Genomic DNA, 18289 nt, shown 5'->3' on the forward strand with positions numbered 1-18289 from the left:
TTTCCCCAGAGAGACAAACACAAGAGAAGGGGAAGGGAAGCTTAGATCAAAGTGTGAGCGCTTTCATTGTGATTAACACTGATTGCCTTTTCTGACTTCACATCCATTCAGAAATTCCCACAAGCAAAGTGTCAAAGATAATGGCAGCTTTCTCCCGGGGAGATGTTGACCCCCGCTCATTAATCAGCACTGAGCTAGACCACTAAGCTAAAGAAGGGGAACTGTTACAGTGGTCTCAATATGAAATTCTTTGATGATTTCTATGGTTAGTTTTGAATGTTTGCCTAGAAACACAATGGTGAATAAGGCCCAGAGCGGGATAACAGAAACAGCCACACCAGAAGATGTCCCAGTCTTCAAAATTGTTATAAAGGGCTGTACACCAAGCAAACAAGTGGAAGTGTTTTTTCCAGGGGAGATCGTACGGGAGAGATTTCACCTTCTGTGGAACAAACAGATGAACTGACTGTGACACATGTGGGCTTCTAAGGCTCGGTGTTTGCTGGTTCTGTCTGTTGTATGCTCCACAAAGAGTTGCATCAACATGCACAATTGCTGTGTTGAGTTCACTGACCTTGGTTTCACTACTTGTTTTTTTTTTTTTTTTCAATGTGTTATTCACAGTGTGCATTTGTTTAACAGCTGAGCTAAAAAAATGATTCTATAAAGCAATAAAACACTATAAAAATCAATATGGACTGATGTTGACTGATGCTGTAGTGTTGTATGTTTTCTAAGTGTCCTTGCAAAAACCGGGGGATGGTCTACAGATCTATTTTATTCCCACAATCAGCCAATCAATAGAGCAGGTAATTTTTCAGCCTTTATTCATTTTTAGTCTCTTCGTAGAGAGATATATTGCTCTGTGGACAAATTAATGTACCATCATCATTTCCTACATTTGACCAGGAGCTAATAAATCTGACACCAGTCTTTAAATGGCCTCTTACAGTCTGATTTAGAACAAATCATTCAGAACAGACAGTCCAGTGATTCCCCGAGGGCCTTAGTAAGTCTCTCAGCCTCTCCTCTTCTCTCAAGTTTGTTCTAAGCTAAAGCTTCTGTCAGTTGTATCACCTTGAATTTCTGCAATAGTTTAAAATAGGTACAAATGCCTCTGTGTCATATTGACTTTCCTCTCCCAGTTAGACAAACACCATATGGCAGGAGTTTTTCTAATGTGAAAAACCCTGTAGTCTTAGCAAGCTGGGTTGTGTGGGAAACTGTATGTAATGTAAAACAGTGTGACAAAGGATCTGCCAAAAGTACACCTACAGTCTTCCTACAGTATGATGGACATCAGCCAACACAGACTACATCAATGAGTGGAGTTCCACAGTGCTTTTCTAGTGTGTAGGTTTGGTTTCAGAAGAAGAGATTGCACAATGAAATCAACATAATATACTAAATATTGATTTTCTTAATTATGAATAGTAGGTGCTACAGTATGTACACCAATGTATTATCAATGGGCTAAATAGACTTGTTTTAGTTTCCTTTCCTAGAGACTTGACAGTTTAAGATCTTTATTTTTGTTTATGTTCTATCTTTGTTCAAGTCAACCATTGTTTTTGAACAAAATTAACTGTAGGGTCTGAATAAAAATACATATTAAATGACCTGTAGCCTGAGAGGCAAAACCTGGGACTTCTCATTAAGTTTAACTGCTTCAAAACAGATAAAAATATAATCGCAGATCTTCTGACAATCTTATTATGGTGGACAGTAAAATACTGTCACAGTGTTTAGAGTTTTAGAAAGAAAACCAACCTGAAAGTTTGAAAGTGAGGGTGAAATCATGACATTTTGAAAAGTGGGTGAGCTGCTCCTCTCATCCACAGTGGAAATTATGGACATAGAAAACAGAGGGAAAGAAAGGTCAGTGAGGTTTAGACCAGTAAGACTTCTGTTGCAGAAAGCTGTCATGACACTTTCTAGTTGTTGAGACTCCCTGGACAAAACTGAACACAACCATGTCATACATAAATTTAAAGTGAAGTCTTCTGCCGCTGCTTCCAACAAACATGAACAGGACAGTTTGTGTCCTCATGTCAACACCAAAACTAGCTGTCTGACACACAGTATCTGAAATAATTTAACACTAATATGTTCCCGTATTTTACCAAGTGAAACAATAACAAACTACTATGCATGCAAAAATGGAATGACAAAAGATTCAGTGGATATCACGGCTTAAAAAATGTAATTCTGCAGTCTGACAACAAAGATATGCTAAATGAAATAATAAAAGTATGGAATCCCTTCCCTCCGCCTCAGTACAACGGGATATTTTGAGGTGAAACTATTAAACCTTAATAAGCTATCAGCACAAAAGAAGCTCCACACAGGCCATTACATAGTCTATCTCACTGCAGATTTAATTTCCAAAGAAACATTTCAGTATGTATTGAAAAGAATATAAATTTTTCATTAGTCTCTCGTGATCAGAGAAGAATGTAGTTTTTGGACTTTAATAACCTCTATTTCAATATACTGCATCTCTGCCCCAATTGAACATTAATGAAAATGAATGAGGAACCAATTCATTGTGAAACCACTCAGAAGATCTGGAAAATATTTTTTTTTTTACCCTCCACTTCACAAAATCATCTAAAATGCATCAGGTTAGTTATCACCTCTCAGAAAAGGGGCAGTAAAGCAAACATGTGGAAGGTGCTGAAATCTAAAAATATCAAATTTTGGTCTCAGATCAGATTTATACAGCCTGCTGCTCAGGCTTCTGCTCATATTTCTCATCATCTCACTGAATGGCGGCGTTGGCAGACATTCAGGTTCAGCCTTTTTTTCCAGTTGGATTTTGTACATTTGCATGAGTTGAAGAGAAGTCACCTCTTTCACCCAGCTAGTACAGATGCCAAATCAAAATCAAGCGGTCCATGAGACTGACTGTGTTCTGTGCCAGATCCCATGAATTGCAGTTTTACACTGATGTGTGATGTGAATGTATAGTATTTAAACACAAGCAGAATTATATGTGTATCACATTCAAAAATATGCAACTTGTGCTTGACCAGAAACATCTGTTGAAGGAAAGAGGCGGATTAGGATATTCTGTTACAGATGAATACAGTGATCACGTATCATTGCCTGCTCACATATCTAAAAGATACATCTTCTTTTCCATGCTTGTTGAAACAGCGCGTATTGTATAATTATAGGAAATATTTCATCTTAACTGACCTATTCTCAGCACCATCTCATGTTTACAGTCCCACTGTTTGTTTCTTATAATGTTTCTTATTCTTTGTTTGAGGGATCCGATTGTTTTGTGTGTTTTATCTTCATAATGTGAGTGTCGTGAAATCATTTAGGACAGTAACAGTTATTGAAGGTTATACAAATAAACCTGCTCTAACTTGATAAATGGTCAGTGGAGAACAGAGTGATAAGGATTCGACATTGCCTAAAGGTTCGACAGTATAATTGACCGAAACAGCAGTGGTGTCTCCTGAACTCTCTTCAGTTAACCACTGCAAGTGTGGCGTTTCATTTTCCATGGACACAGTTAATCTTTGCCATCATGAATAAGCAGCACACTCATTGTTTCTTCCCCCCACTGCAAGCAGTGCTAATCTTGTTTATTTTCCTCATCAGTCTGTCATGCAATCTGCCGCAAGCTGAGAATTGTTAAATGCAATACCTCTTATTTTCTTCTGTTGCTTGAGAAATTAGATTATTTATGAGTTTAGAGTTTAAAGTGAAAAATGATATCACAAATATTGTAACTACCACAGAGGGGTCTAAGATAGGCATGGATTGGATAACAGCTCATAGTGATGAAGTGAAGTCTACAGTTACCAGTAAACACCTATAAAATCAGCACTCAAAAAATGTAACACATACAGTAAGGTAAGTTAGGTAAATTACATTGATCATATAAGAATAGTTATCAACATTTTCTGATAACAGGAAAGCATCTGGTGTCATGAGCTGCAGCAAGTGAAATCCTCCACAGTCTGCTACAAGCCGCCTTTTTAATGATATTGGCCTTTATTTTCAGTGCTACGGTCCATAAATTAGCCCTGCCTGGTTCCTGGCAAAGATTTTAAAAGAAGCGTGAATCGTGGCAATGCTTTAGTCTGACTCTGTCAGAGCAACGAACAGGAAATGAGCCCTGACTGCCAGTCAAACAGCTCCCTCAGAGAATGAATGGCACAGACTTAGCCGTCCTTATCAGTACGATATTTGAACATGTATCAGTTTTTGGCTTCATGATGCCCAAAAGCCTAGAAGCTAAATGAGCTTAGGTGCTAACATTAGTAATTAACCACCTCAATGAAATAGATGTAGCAAAGTAAATGCAGCTTCTATAAACAATATTAGGAATACTACATATTAAAAATCACTATATATGTTCATCGATTCTGTCCATTTCTGTTTTCTAGTTCCTATGTAGACATACCATCCCTGTGACATTTCTAGCCTAGTAAACCTGTGGAGCAGGTTTCGGTTGTCAATTATGTTCCCTATTTGTACTTACAACCCTATTTGAACTACAAATAGCAGTAATCCATGAAGCAATGCACCAGCGAGGTCAAAAGAGAACAGCTAGCATGATATGTATACATGTGAAATAAATAAATCAGCTTTGCAAATAACTTTTAGGGGAGTACCTCCTTTCAGTACAGATGAAGGATACAGATAATGTGTTTCAGAAACACTGAAATGAAAAAAACGTATTATGAGTGAGTTAATTTCTGTATTTCACATTTAAAAAGAAAGGCACTCTCTGTGTGGGTCAGGTCATTAATGTAATGACTGTACAATGACTAAGATGTTAAACCTCCATGTAGCATATTTATTAATTATAGCAGTAATATTCTCAGATTAGGTTTGACAGCACAGTGGCTGCAAATACCCAACTAAGTTAGTTTATGTTCACAGCTACATCCAATAGACGGTGATCACTCCTCAGAAGGCAGTAACGTCCACAGAGACAGAGAAGACTAATGATTTGACCGTATAACGGAGGCCATATCTGTCAAGCTTGAACAGCCCTCTACGACACCACTTAACAGATACTTATGCAGTTCTTTCATCACCCCTGAGGCAGTTTCACAGTATTTTCAACCTCTAACTCATGTAAACCCAACAACACACACGAACGTCGGTGGGAACAACAACCCACAGATGACTATCAAAGTGTCAACGACTTAATGACTACATAGCGTTTATGAGCCTTCTTCTCCAAACCAGTTGGGAGAAATGAAGATGCCTTTAAATTAAGAGGTGAAAGGTTTTAAAGAACTTCAGTCCATTTGCCACTGAATAGCATATTTAAAATAACTGTGGCACAAAGCTACAGTGACAATCTGAAGAAAAGATTAGAGAGTACTAACAGAACAGAGACCAGGAGAGATGAAGTGATACTGACCCTTTCTGCATCCCCTGCACAGTGACTGTCATATCTTTGATGGTATCCTCCAGACAATCCTTAGCTCTGTATCTCCTTATGAGAATTTAAATAAATGAGGATTTCCTTTGTGAGATCTCTTCTCAAAGAAAAACATTTGGTCGACAATGACAGCAGAAGACGCAGAGGCTGCAGCACGTCTTTCATACTGATTTAAAAGACCTCAAGAGAAAATATCCAAACACAGATGCTGGAGTGATTTTCTTTCAGGGATTTCATTTTTTTTAAATTGCCATGATCCCAGAGTGTTTCTAAGATAATAGTCTTTGTCATCAGCTCTTCTCCCAGTCATGGGCACTGAAACCATACAAAGGAACTGATGGGCTTTTAACATCTCTCAGTGTCTGTATTACTCAACATAATGCTCCACTCCTTGTGCTGGGTCACAGTAATTAATGGGGTATTCTCTCGATTTCTGTGTGAGTTTCATTTGAAGATTGCCACTTCTTATTTAATATGATGGATAAAGAGCTGTTTAAGCTTCAAAGTGTTGGCGTTATCACGGGTCCAATCTGGTATTAGAGACATTAAATAAGACGGTTGCCCTTTAGCAGCAGATTCAGGTGAAATCATCATGTGTAGAGCTTTACATTTACTATATTAATAATCACAATAAGTGCACAAATCACATTCATGTTAAAACCTAAAGCAAAAAAAAATCCTTTGTTTATTTTCTATCTTGTAAACCAATTCCTTTCAGCATATGTTTATCTACTTAGGGCAGTCCAAGATGTTCCCCTGGGAGCAATCTTTCTCAGGGGAACTATATATAAATACGAGATGTTTACTAGTTTACTACAGAGCAGACGGCTCACCTTCTGTTAAACCACTGCAACGGCAGTGTAGTAGTCAAGTAAGATTTCTGCTTCAGTGGAAACCCAGCAAGTTGCAACTAAGAGTTCTTAGCACTTGAAGCAGGTTCATCTCCAGAAAGCAATTAATCCTGGTGGAGTGCTGCATTTGTTTTTTTAATGCATATTAGAATAAAGCAAGTTGTTCTCAGCACTCACCTTTATGGTGGTGTCAGAATCAACCTGTTTACCATTTTAGCATTTAAAGATTTTCACTCATAGACAACTCATTATGTGGAAATATATCTTTGGTTTATTTTAATGAATCTTTCGTTTCTGTAGATGTTTTTGTTTCTGTTTCAAAAACATTTATAAATTTATGTGATGTGACCATAAAATATTTGAAGATAGTTTGGGCCTGTTGTTGTTCTTAATTTAAACTCTTATTTTGGGATAGATAGATTTTAGACATGTAATATTCAACAATAATGCATTATATTTCACTTTCAGTGTTCTTAAAAGTCAAGCCGAAATATGCCTTCACTAATTTAAAAACAAAAACAGCACGGGGAATGCTACGAGTACATGCCCCAGTATCAAATCCCAACGCTCAAATTTAGGTTACTCAAAAGAAAAGTCAAAAGAAAAGTTATTCACAAAAGGCAAAAGTAGTGTGTTTTTGTGAATATGAGATACACTAACATAAAATAAAAAACTCCAGTAACTAAAATATGTATGTAAATGCTTTATATTTGGATTAAAAGTACATTAGCATTAAGTAGTTACCTTGTTGTTTGTCAGGTTCCCCTCTTAGAGGAAAACATTGCTACTTATAGAGTAGTGTGTGTGTGTGTGTGTGTGTGTGTGTGTGTGTGTGTGTGTGTGTGTGTGTGTGTGTGTGTGTGTGTGTGTGTGTGTGTGTGTGACTACAGTATGTGTGTGCATTAGTGTGAGCTGAGGAGAGACCAACAGGACAGATCTGGGACACTCAGCCATCAGTAGTAAAGCAGCTGAAAACCAAAACCAGGGCAGCCACTGATCCACTGAGAAACATTTCCATATGTGGCAGGTTGTCCTTCCTTAATTAAGCTCTCAGAAGCTCTGCATATTTCATCATGGTCATTCATATTCATTCACACTGTAGTTGTGGCTGTGGACACGAATAGATCCTTTGGGTCCACGTTTAAGTTAAATGGAAAATTCCAGGCCACTCAGTAACCGCACTCCATAACAGAAAGAAAAATGTGCAGGGGTTCTTGTACTGCAATGGGCAGCAGGGGAAATGAGAAGGAGGATGAGTCAGAGAAGCCAAAGTGATGCATTTAAATTCACTGTATTAAATTTCACAGCAATGATTTTCTACCTCATTTCCATGTATTAGTCACAGCAGTGACATGTCTACAATGCCAACAACACTAATGTTCTGTGTGTTGCTGTAGTAAATTTCAGCAGCTCACACTATTAACCGTTTTTTTTTTTTTCTAAATCTGCATCTTTGTACAGTGAAACTACAGAAAGAGTTCAGGAAAGTGAGCTCCAAATATATGCAAACTATTTTTGTTAGAATAAATACTGCTGGTGGAGTTTAGGTTACAAAAACGGCCAAAATATAACAACAGAGGACCTTATGCTGTGATTACATACTTAAATTTGACCATTTTTCATAGCAAATAGCTGAGAAGCAGACAGGAAATGAGGATGGCGTCCAGCCAGCGACAGGTAACGCTGGCCAATTTAACCTGACGTAGTTTTGACTTGTCTTCGACTGTGATGCCCCACACTATCTAGACATGCCACAATGCCGGCATTTTGTTGAATTCGGATTTCAGTGTCAGAGCAGGAGCATCACTTGCATATGTGACAACAGGGTGCCTGAAACAGCTTTAAAGACAAACAGTTATTGCCAACAGGGACAGCAGGGCTGTTAGCTGCTTTAGTTACTGCATATAGCTGCTAATGGGCAGCAAGCTGTGTTCATATGTTGCATTTTTTATCTGACCCTCTTCAACAGCACAAAAGAGACCACATTTCGTTTGTTGTCCTTGCAAGTTCCTGTTGGGTTTCTCTAGCTAGTAGAAATGTTACTTTAGTATTTTGCTGTTGTTATGTTTGCTGTATGCTCTTTAATGCCACAGTGAAATAAAAACACCCATCATCACACTGGAATAGTTCAATGCTGCATTCATGCTAAATGGCAACAATAACAGTAGTCAATTGTATATAAGACAAACATGCGTGTAACACGTAACTGTCATGTTGTTGTTGTCAGACATCAACTTGTAGGTACACATAATAAACTCACAGATAAACCTTCAGCACATGAATGTGAAAACAGCTGTTTACTAACAGACTTCACACATACATTATGCTAAAGAGATGAATTTATAAGGACTTGAAAATGAGTCATATCTTGATGAATGTGTTGTCTTTAGACCTACAGAGCCTGGCACAAAAGTAAAAACAAATATATATTACGTAGTCATATAAACAGTGACAACATAACTGGCAGACGAACACTGGACTCACCCTCCTTTGATGTAATCTAGGAAGGTGTGCTCTGACTCCACAGTGAATGACAACAAGGACACCTGAGAAAATAAAGCAAACGGTATCATGTTTGGTAATTAGGAAAAGCTAAATCTACTAATCTACACATTAGCCCTGACCTCCAAACTAACCATCCACAAAATGACTTATCCATGCAGAATGATTTGGACACCTGAGCAGTATGTTAGTGTTACAATCACTGAGAACATCAGTGTGACTGCACACTGATTGATGATCAGTGCAACGGGTAACTAACCACAGATTTTAATTACAGAGTCACCGCATGCAGGAAGACCAGCCAAAATACTCAGGCAGCAACAAAGCTGTGTTTTTCTAAACCTCCATCACTATTTTACACTAACAGAACACAGACAAGAGTCCCTTTATATATTAATATGGATTTGGTTATTCATCCTGTGCACGGTCACAAGAATGTTTTCCTCTCTAGTTAAATTCACTGTCTGGATAAGAAGCAGAGACTGGGAATGGAAGAAAAACTTAACAGAGCTGAACTGTTTTCTTGCAATGTACTTAAAGGAAACTTCCTGAAGAATACAAAAGCAAAGGGGGGCAGGGGGTCTGCGAGCACCAGGAGCTTCACTCTTATCTTAGAACTCAGCCTCACCGTCCCAGAGTTGATGTATCTCTTTTTCTTTATTTTCTTCTTGGCATTCACCACCTGGTATGAAGGCAGAGTAGAAAAGAACGGTAATGTAAGCATGCAGCACACTTCTCCTTATCCACCCGTGGGCAAGTAATAAAAAAACATCTTTGTCCACCCTACTCCATGTCTGTAAGGGTAATGGAGCATAGGGACTGAATCCAAAAGGGAGAATGAGATAACATTGATCATGCCTCACAGGTCAAGACACAGATTATTCAGGGGGTTTTTTACAACCAGTACTGTGCTGCACCTTTTACACGCACATTACCAAGCTCGTGGATGGCGGGATAAATGTCTCATATCTCTGTCTAAACCATTTACTAGTAATAAACAAAATGACAATCACGTGTAGACTGCGGAGTATGCAAGGGTACAATAAAGTTGAATATAGAGATATATAAACATAAAAATACACAAATTTAGGGGTGATAAGCAGGACGAGCTGACTATGAGCGATAACAGCTGTGTAAATTAATGTTACATTTAGAAATTGCAGCCAAATAAACATGGATGCAAAAGTAAGCCATCAAGGTCAAATATCCTTACCACTGATTCAATGGGTTTTGTGCACAAACATAAAGGATTAGCCTGGAGGGAACTGCGCTGTACAACGACATAAAAGGCATTCCTCTCTCTTCCTTTCTCCTCCTCTCTGCAGGTTCCGCTCCTCCATTATGCTTTTGTGGTTTCTAAAGCTACTCCTCCAAACACAGAGGATGCCTGGTAGCACCACGGCCGCCACTCAGTCACACCAGGTTCACATTACGTCACGCACACATCTCCCCCAATTACACCAGCCTCTATTAGTATTAGCCTCCTGTCATCTCAACTCACAGAGCTAATGCTTGCAGGCCTCGTGGATGTCAGGGTGAGTACACAGGAATTTGCAGAAGAGTCAAACACGGCATCCTGTAACCTATTCAAATGCCTTATTTGTCAACATTGGACAGCTTCCTGTAGTTTTTGGCCAAAGCTTTAAAAACTGTTTGAAAGGCAGTGACCTGGCAGAGACTACACTAAGAAACTGCTATATTTCATTTTCTAATTAAAATACAGAAAGGGCTGGTGAAGGGTAATATATGCACCTTTTTCCACCATGTCAGCAGTGTGAAAGGGCGACTCTGCATGTCAGTTACTCATTCTTTCTTCCTCTCTATCTTTCGCTGTCTCTACTTACTGTACCTATCCTCGTACACCCACCACCTTTTCCCATACTCACTCTTTTCACTCGGCCTATTTTTTCCTTAAGCCAAGTGCATGACTAATTCAGAGTCTAATGTAACATGGCAAGTGTTTTAATGAGCAGGGACCGATAGGAGCCTCCCAGCGCCTAACAGTAATACCCTATCTGACCCTCCAAGGACCATCCAGAAAAAAAAAAAACTCAGCATAGTTTCAAACATAGTTTCTGTTTTGCCATTTATATTCTCACCACAGAAGGACCCTTCCTCATCTGGTCTGCTGCACCACTTAACCTGTCCCATGCTTAATACCAGGTAGGGCAAGAACAGACAGAGGATCGCTTTTAATCTCAAATGGCCACAACGCTGCTCAAACAACCAAGACCTTTAGAGTTTCTTGTCGTTAATCTTTGGATAACAAAACCTTGCTGAACCAAAGGGCACACTGATTTGCTCTTAAATCGAAGTAGCTCTTTCACATGGACACCCAGAAATTAAGCTTGGGTTTGTTTTTGTGCCCTTGTAGGATAACTTTTGCTCTCAAGGTGCATCCACAGTTCATTCATTAATACTCTACACACAGCTCTGTCCGACTACAGTATGATTTGTGTGCTTAACTTAAAACACATTAAGTGTGGCTGCACATAAATCTTGATTGAAGAAACCGTATTTCACCTTCGGAATTAGACAGATGGTCAGGTTTGCAAAGAAATCCGAAGTTCTAATAGTAGTTTAAAGAGATGCTTTGGAATGACCTTACAGGAGCCAGGAGGTAATAGAAACGTACAACACCGAAACGGCAATCACTCTTTTACAAAAAGGTCTTCTGCCCTGAGGAAAGACAGACAAGGTGATAAGAGTATTAACTGTCTTATCTCCTCTCACCTCGTAGATGTTTAACTGGCTCTGACCCCGGCAAAGTTCTTTGTAGCTGGTGGTGAATTCACCAATGAAATCATGGCTGGAGGAGAAAAACAAAATTATCTGCATCATGTACTGTTTATTCCAACATTGTTGTTAATCTGTGAGGAAATGTAATCTGACCTTCAGAGTCAAAAGTATATTATTGTTTTATATGATATTGTAAAAATATCTTTTGACATAAAAACGTTTAGCTGCTACTCTGTGCTTCTTTGTATCTTATTGGTCATTCTTCATTCTGCTTTTAGCGTCATCTTAGCTTGGCGTCTAGGAAGGGTAGCCACAGTATTAAATAGTCAACAATAATACAGTTAAAAGCAATATTATAACTATTTGAGATTATTTCGTAACACCTTACAACTTTGTGTAATTCAATCATTATTAATCATATGCTTCTTTTGTGAGATATGGTGAAGGTCAGCAGATGCTTCTCATGAACAGCCAAATGTTTGTTCTTTACAGATCAAAGTGCCTCTAAACCACACCTCAAATCTTCATCTATTGATTAACTACATAACAACCCCCAGTGCACAGATGTTATCTTATCCAATTAAAACTTTCATTGACACACTAACAGCTCTTAAGTTAGAAAAATGTGAATATGGTGATAGAGTTTGAAAAAACAAGTGTCTTTAAAAATAAAAAATAATTCACAAAAGAGCTGAAGGAGAAACATGAACAAGACAAAACATGTCATAGTCATGAATGTACTGTCTGTGCATGCATTTCCATTACCTCCCATCTCTGTCCCAGTCATATATTTCCACCTTGATCGTCCTGTAAAATATATTACAGAGAGGAAAAACAGTTTTATTCATGTGAGTACGTTTATGTCATGTTATGATGAGATGCAGTCATCTTTGTGAAGATCTAGGGTAACAACCACATTGCTGCACACAACATCTGTTCAATTCCATTTTATTTGTATAGCGCCAAATCACAACAGATCTCAAAACATAACAAATCATTTACATAATCTGTTTAACTTTTAACCAAGAGCTCCAACAATACAAAATCTCCGAACTTTTCTGTTTTCTGTCGATTTTTAATCCAAGAAAGCACAAAAAAGGATAAAAATGTTGAGTGTGCCGTTAAAAGGACATCAACAATTTCAATTAAATGTTTACCAGTGAGGTTGTTTGTCACAGAAAAGAGCGCAGCCTGATAGCGCTGCCAGAACAGGGAAAGGCATTTTCTTCGCACATGCCAGTAACAGAAAACGAACCTCTTGGGAGGGAGCATAGTTTGGAATTTCCCAAAAATAAGTTGGAATGTGAGAAACCAAAGGAGCGATCCTGAGAGAATGAGGGAAGAGCTCTCTCTGCTCTAATTAATGGAAAGATCAGCTGCTGTCAACAATTCGTAATAGGGGAAGAAGGTAGGGTGATGGAGGGTTGCCCTGTTATACTGACCTGAACTTATTCTGCCTGCACTTAATGTACAGATTCTACTGTACATGAACTGTACTGCAAATCTGTGCTCTACAGCTGATTTTGCTAATGAATATTTAAACATCATATAAAAATATATTTAAGAAGTATCAAATACACCTTGTATCCTGGACTGACAGGCTCAACCAAAACTGATGTGTTTCAACATGCAGGCGCAGTGTGGCAGATGATTCCCCAGTGATGTGTCAATCATCATCGATTTTCTGTAGTGTCATTTAGTTTCATCTAATCAGGGTCACAACATGACCAAATCTACTGGTAAAAATACAGAAGCTTAATCAAATTCACCTCAGGTTCTACATTCACTGCATGTTTGAGTTGAAATAGGAGAGACTTTACTTTTTCTGACAGCTATTAAAGCTAGTTTACAACACATGATTGATTTATATGAGGCTGAGGCATGACTGAGGAGAGGAGGTAAATATATTCACCCTCAGGTGTGGGCAAAAAGTCCACATGTACACAGGAACATGTTGAACATTAGGCACATTCTGAGACCTCTCAAAATCATTTAAAGCCTCAAAATCACTGCAAATACTTTGGGTAAAACCAGGCCAGTTGTAATTATCACAGACTCATTATATTATAAACCATTTAAAATTTGATTAGCTGAGATGCAGGGATTAAAACAACATTCAGGGACTCAACAGAATAGATCTTGGAAACGGAGGGTGTAAAAAATACAGCAAAGCAAACTGTAGATATTTCACCAAAAAAGTCCGGAGACACTAGATTGCTGTGCTCTTGCCATCAAAATCTTGATAGGAAATAAGGTGCTTTGGTGCTGCTACTCCAACTCTCTGACCCAATTAGCTTCTCCAGGCAGGTCAGCAGAGATGGAATTGAAGTGAGGAACCTTTGTTGACACTCGGCGCGGTGGAGAGAGCGAGGTTTGACGTGTTCTTTGATGACTTCTGCATACTCTCAAGGCTGTCTGGTTCTATACACTTTCGTGGTTTTGCACTCACCCTCATAGACACACACACAAACACAGCAGGGCTCTACTGCTGTTCCAGCCACCTGTCAACATCGATAGAAGAGCGAGTATAGCCATTCTCCTCTCACTTTCTCTGTCTTATTATTTATTTTTCTGCCAAAATTCCTCCTGCTCCTCAGGTGTCCCTCGAGGCTCTTTGCTCTGAAGAGATTCAGATAAGATGGGAGATGCCACTGAAGCAGCCAATCAAAAAGGGAATATGCACTGAAAGGCTCTTGCTGGTTGTGGGCAAATCAATGAATAGCCAGGCAAGGTAGCATATAGTCAGAGATAGCCCGGTAATGATTCTCTATTTCAGCAGCAGATAAAGTAACGGTAGAAAATCAATGGTGTCTAAATTTGACGCACCAAACCCATTTTGAAATAAATACACCAGACATAGAAACTCTGCATGGTTTTGATTTCCACTGGAAAAAATCGCACTTCATCTCAGTGTGTGTGCAGAAGACTTTATTGTGCATCATCACTCATCCTACCTGTCATAGTCGCCGTTGCAGAGCGCTCTAACAGGGATGGAGAAGGGTTGCCACACAGGGTTCAGTGTGTTCTTCACTACTTCCGTCTTGTGGCAAATAGTGAACCTGGAGATGCATATCGATAGGAATTGTAAAACATACAAGAAAGAAAAAAATGATTTCAGTTCTCTCACCCTTGGTTCCCATTGTCTTTCCTCTCCACTCTTCCTGGCTTTGATATGCCACTATGTAGCAGAAACAAGACACAAACTCACGTGCCATCCTCGTTGCTTCTGTAAAACACCATGAAGGGGTCTGACTTTCCAAAGAAGTCCTTTTTATCCAGTTTGTTGGCACAGAATTGCATGGTGGCATAATCCTACAGAAAAATATTCAGAGAAAGACAAAAAAAAGTAAAGGACATTGTAAATCCATGCTCCTGCCTTTCTTTGCCTCCTGTTGTTTGTTTATACATGCTGTGTGCCAAGATATAAAAGCACTGAAGCACCAAATAAAAGCAAAGTGCTGACTGAATGCTAATAAGAGCAGAATGAAACCAGCCACTGGGCTCCAGTTTCCAAAACCTGCAAATGCATTCATTCATTACCGTTTCTTCATTATGCAATTCCTGTATAACAACAGTGAATAGGACAAGGGATATCAAATTGAAAATACCTTGTGTTGAATATAATCATAGTAACAGCATTAGAGACTATGCAAAGACATGGTTTCTAAAAAAACTGCACACGGAGGAGGGGGGCTGTGTACAAAAAGGATGTGGGGGGTGTGAATGTTGCTAATGATACATTAGAAAGGTTGGTATTACCATAATTATACACATTTGGGTAGCATTTCAATGTGCACTACCATTACAAGGACAATGAACATGCTCCATAATACTTTTAGTTCCAGATACCCTCCCTGTGGTCAAGGTATAATGCATTGTGTAATAATGAGTCTGTATAGTGGGAGCAGACAAGGCAAGTCCACATCATATAAGTGTTCACCATCTCTGATAGCCTTTATCTCAATGCTGTATATGAACTCTCTACATACTGGAATTGTCACCATTAGCTTATTGCTGCTGTGGTTACAGCTCACCTATATCCAGAGTAATTAAACAATGATTGTCCTCAAAATATTGGAAAGAGTTAAACAACTTTTGGCTCATAGTTCTTGAAAATGCACATGTGAAATTCCACCTTTCTACTTCTTTTACTGGACGTTAGTGCAGCTTTCAACACCATAGGTCATTGTATACTCTTAAACAAACTCGAAAAAAAAAATTTGGTGTCTCCACACTGGCTCCTACTTATCTAAAAGATCACCGTTTGTTTCTTATATTAGTACCACATTGGCATCTTCTGACATGAAATGTGGAGCACCCCAGTGCTCAGTTCTTGGTTATCTTCTCTTCTCTCTTTATGTTTTACCTACCAGCCAGTTATAAGCAGTGATGAAATTAAGCAGCCATGTAGTGTAGTGGTAAGATCGCCACCCTTTGTGCGGGAGACTGGGGTTAGGGTCCTGGCTGTGGTTTACCTCCGGTAGGGGTCCTTAGGTTTTACCTGCCTTTGTCTTGTACCTTGTTCCTCATTTGTAAATAAAAGCATCTGCCAAATAACTAAATGTAAATGTAATTTCCATAGTACACAGCTGAGCATTCCTGTGAATGCATTCCTTCTCAGATTACTAAATTGGAGTCCTGCTTGTCGGCGTTAAAAGACTGGATGTCACATAATTTCCTGCTTCTAAATTCAAATTAAATGGAGATGGTGGTCATTGACCCACCCCAACACCATCACCAGTTCAAAGAGTTAACCTTAACTCTTGACAAATGTGTGATTTCTCAGCTTGACAGCTGCAAATATTAGAGTCACATTTGATCCTGTCCTCTCTTTTGAACACCACATTAAAGAAACTCCAACTGACTTCTTTCACCTACGTAACACAGCTAAAATACAACCTTTTGTCCATGCAAGATGCAAGTGCTCTGTTTTCAGGCCTGCCACAAGCTGGTATTAAATGGACTGCAACGCTGGAGCTGGAATTTGAACCAAATCCAGAAGATTTGACAACATTGAACCAGTCCAAACATATCTTCATTACTGCCCTATTAAAGTCAAATCAGACTGTTTCTGATGGCACAAAATCTTAAATGAAAGCGCTCCTTTATACCTGTCTGATCTCCTTAAAGCTTTTACTTCTCCACATGCTTTTGCTCTCAGAATGCAAAAATCTTATCTGTTTTCAGGCCATTTTTCTACCACATCCCTTTCCTCTAGAATAACCTCCCTGCTGACATTAGACAGTCTGACTTTAGAAGTCTTTGAATCTAAACTCTAAACTTTTTTTTGTTTGTTTTTGCACCTGCTAATCCTTGGTCAGTGGTCCAAGTTCAGTCTCAATATAACCATATATACACTTAAACATAGATACTACGAGAACTTTAGCATACAGAGTACAATTCAACATTCGATTTATTTATCTTTATCCATTTATCATTTACCATTTGTAATTATTTTAAGTCAGGTCACGGTGGCAGCAGGCTCAGCAATTTAACCTAGACGTCCCTCTCCTCAGTCACATTCCCCAGCTCTTCCTGGGGGATCCCAAGGCGTTCCCAGGCCAGAACACATATATATTCTCTCCAACATTTTTTAGGTCTTCTTCCAGTTGGATGTGCCAGAAACACCTCCAGTGCAAGGTGCCCAGGTGACATCCTAATAAGATGGCCCAGCCACCTAAATGGGCTCCTTTTGACATGACAGAGCGGCATTTCTTCTGATATCCAAACTCCTTACTCTATCTCAAAGGCTGAGCTTGGACACCCTTTCAAGGAAGCTCATTTTGGCCGCTTGTATGCACAATCTCATACTTCCGGCCACTACCCAGAGCTTGTGGCTATTATTGAGGGATGGAAAGTGGGCCGACCACTAAAGTGAGGTCTTCTTCGCCACAACAGGCTTATAAAACACCCACATTACTGTGGATGCTGCACCAATCCGCATGTCAATCTCTCGCTTCATTTTACCCTCTCATGATCAGGACCCAGAGATACTTGACCACCCACCCTAAGTTTGGTTCTGCTAGAGTTTTTTTTATCAGAGGGATATTTTCTTCTCCACTTGTGCTTGCTTAAGGGGGAATTTTGGGTTTCTCTCTCTCTATAACTGAACGGTCTTTAGCTCTGTTGTGATTTGGCACTATATAAAGGAAACTGAAATAAATTGAGGTGGTTGTTTAGGGAAACATAAATGTGATTACATAGAAACACAGGAAAATAACTAACTCCTGAAAATTGAACAAATGTTCTTTCTAGTCATAGTTTATGTTTTCAATCATAAGTGTGGACATGTTAAAACAGAAACAAAGTAAATAACAGTGACTGTTTAGTTAAATGGGTTTCTGTGTTTCATGTTTCACTTCCTATGATCATTTTCAGTTATTACCTGTGTTCCTATCCAGTATTCAATATAGATACAGAGGATGTTAATGGTTGTCATTTGCCCAATTTGTGTAGTTGGATATGGATAAACCATATTTTATAACTATCCACTTTGCCATTTATATCTGAAGAGGTCAAGCATTCCCTTGATGGATTTTCACTTGCCTTCATTAAGTTCCTGCAGTGATTTGTTTTATGGATGCAAAACACACACACACACACACACACACACACACACACACACACACACACACACACACACACACACACACACACACACACCATGTTAGAAGAGTTTGCTTAGCTAAGTGATCCAAACCCTTAAAAATAGAACCTTCCTATTACTGTCCAGCTTATCCCTGACACAGCCTGTACAATTACACTATCATGGCAACACGTT

The 18289-nt window shown here is 39.0% G+C and overlaps 1 protein-coding gene across 3 annotated transcripts in view; it reads right to left on the minus strand.

Annotated features, from left to right (window-relative positions):
- The window catches only part of cpne5a (copine Va), a 63135-nt gene that overhangs the window by 11997 nt on the left and 32849 nt on the right, over positions 1-18289 (minus strand). For all 3 annotated transcript variants that reach the window (XM_026368132.1, XM_026368134.1, XM_026368133.1), the window contains 6 exons: positions 14717-14820; positions 14463-14567; positions 12274-12315; positions 11503-11578; positions 9398-9451; positions 8752-8813 (listed from right to left, as the gene is read on the minus strand). In XM_026368132.1, coding sequence (XP_026223917.1) covers positions 8752-8813; positions 9398-9451; positions 11503-11578; positions 12274-12315; positions 14463-14567; positions 14717-14820 — 443 coding nt within the window. The remainder of the gene's footprint in view (positions 1-8751; positions 8814-9397; positions 9452-11502; positions 11579-12273; positions 12316-14462; positions 14568-14716; positions 14821-18289) is intronic.

This window comes from Anabas testudineus, chromosome 7, assembly GCF_900324465.2.
Source record: "Anabas testudineus chromosome 7, fAnaTes1.2, whole genome shotgun sequence".
Lineage (NCBI taxonomy): Eukaryota > Metazoa > Chordata > Actinopteri > Anabantiformes > Anabantidae > Anabas > Anabas testudineus.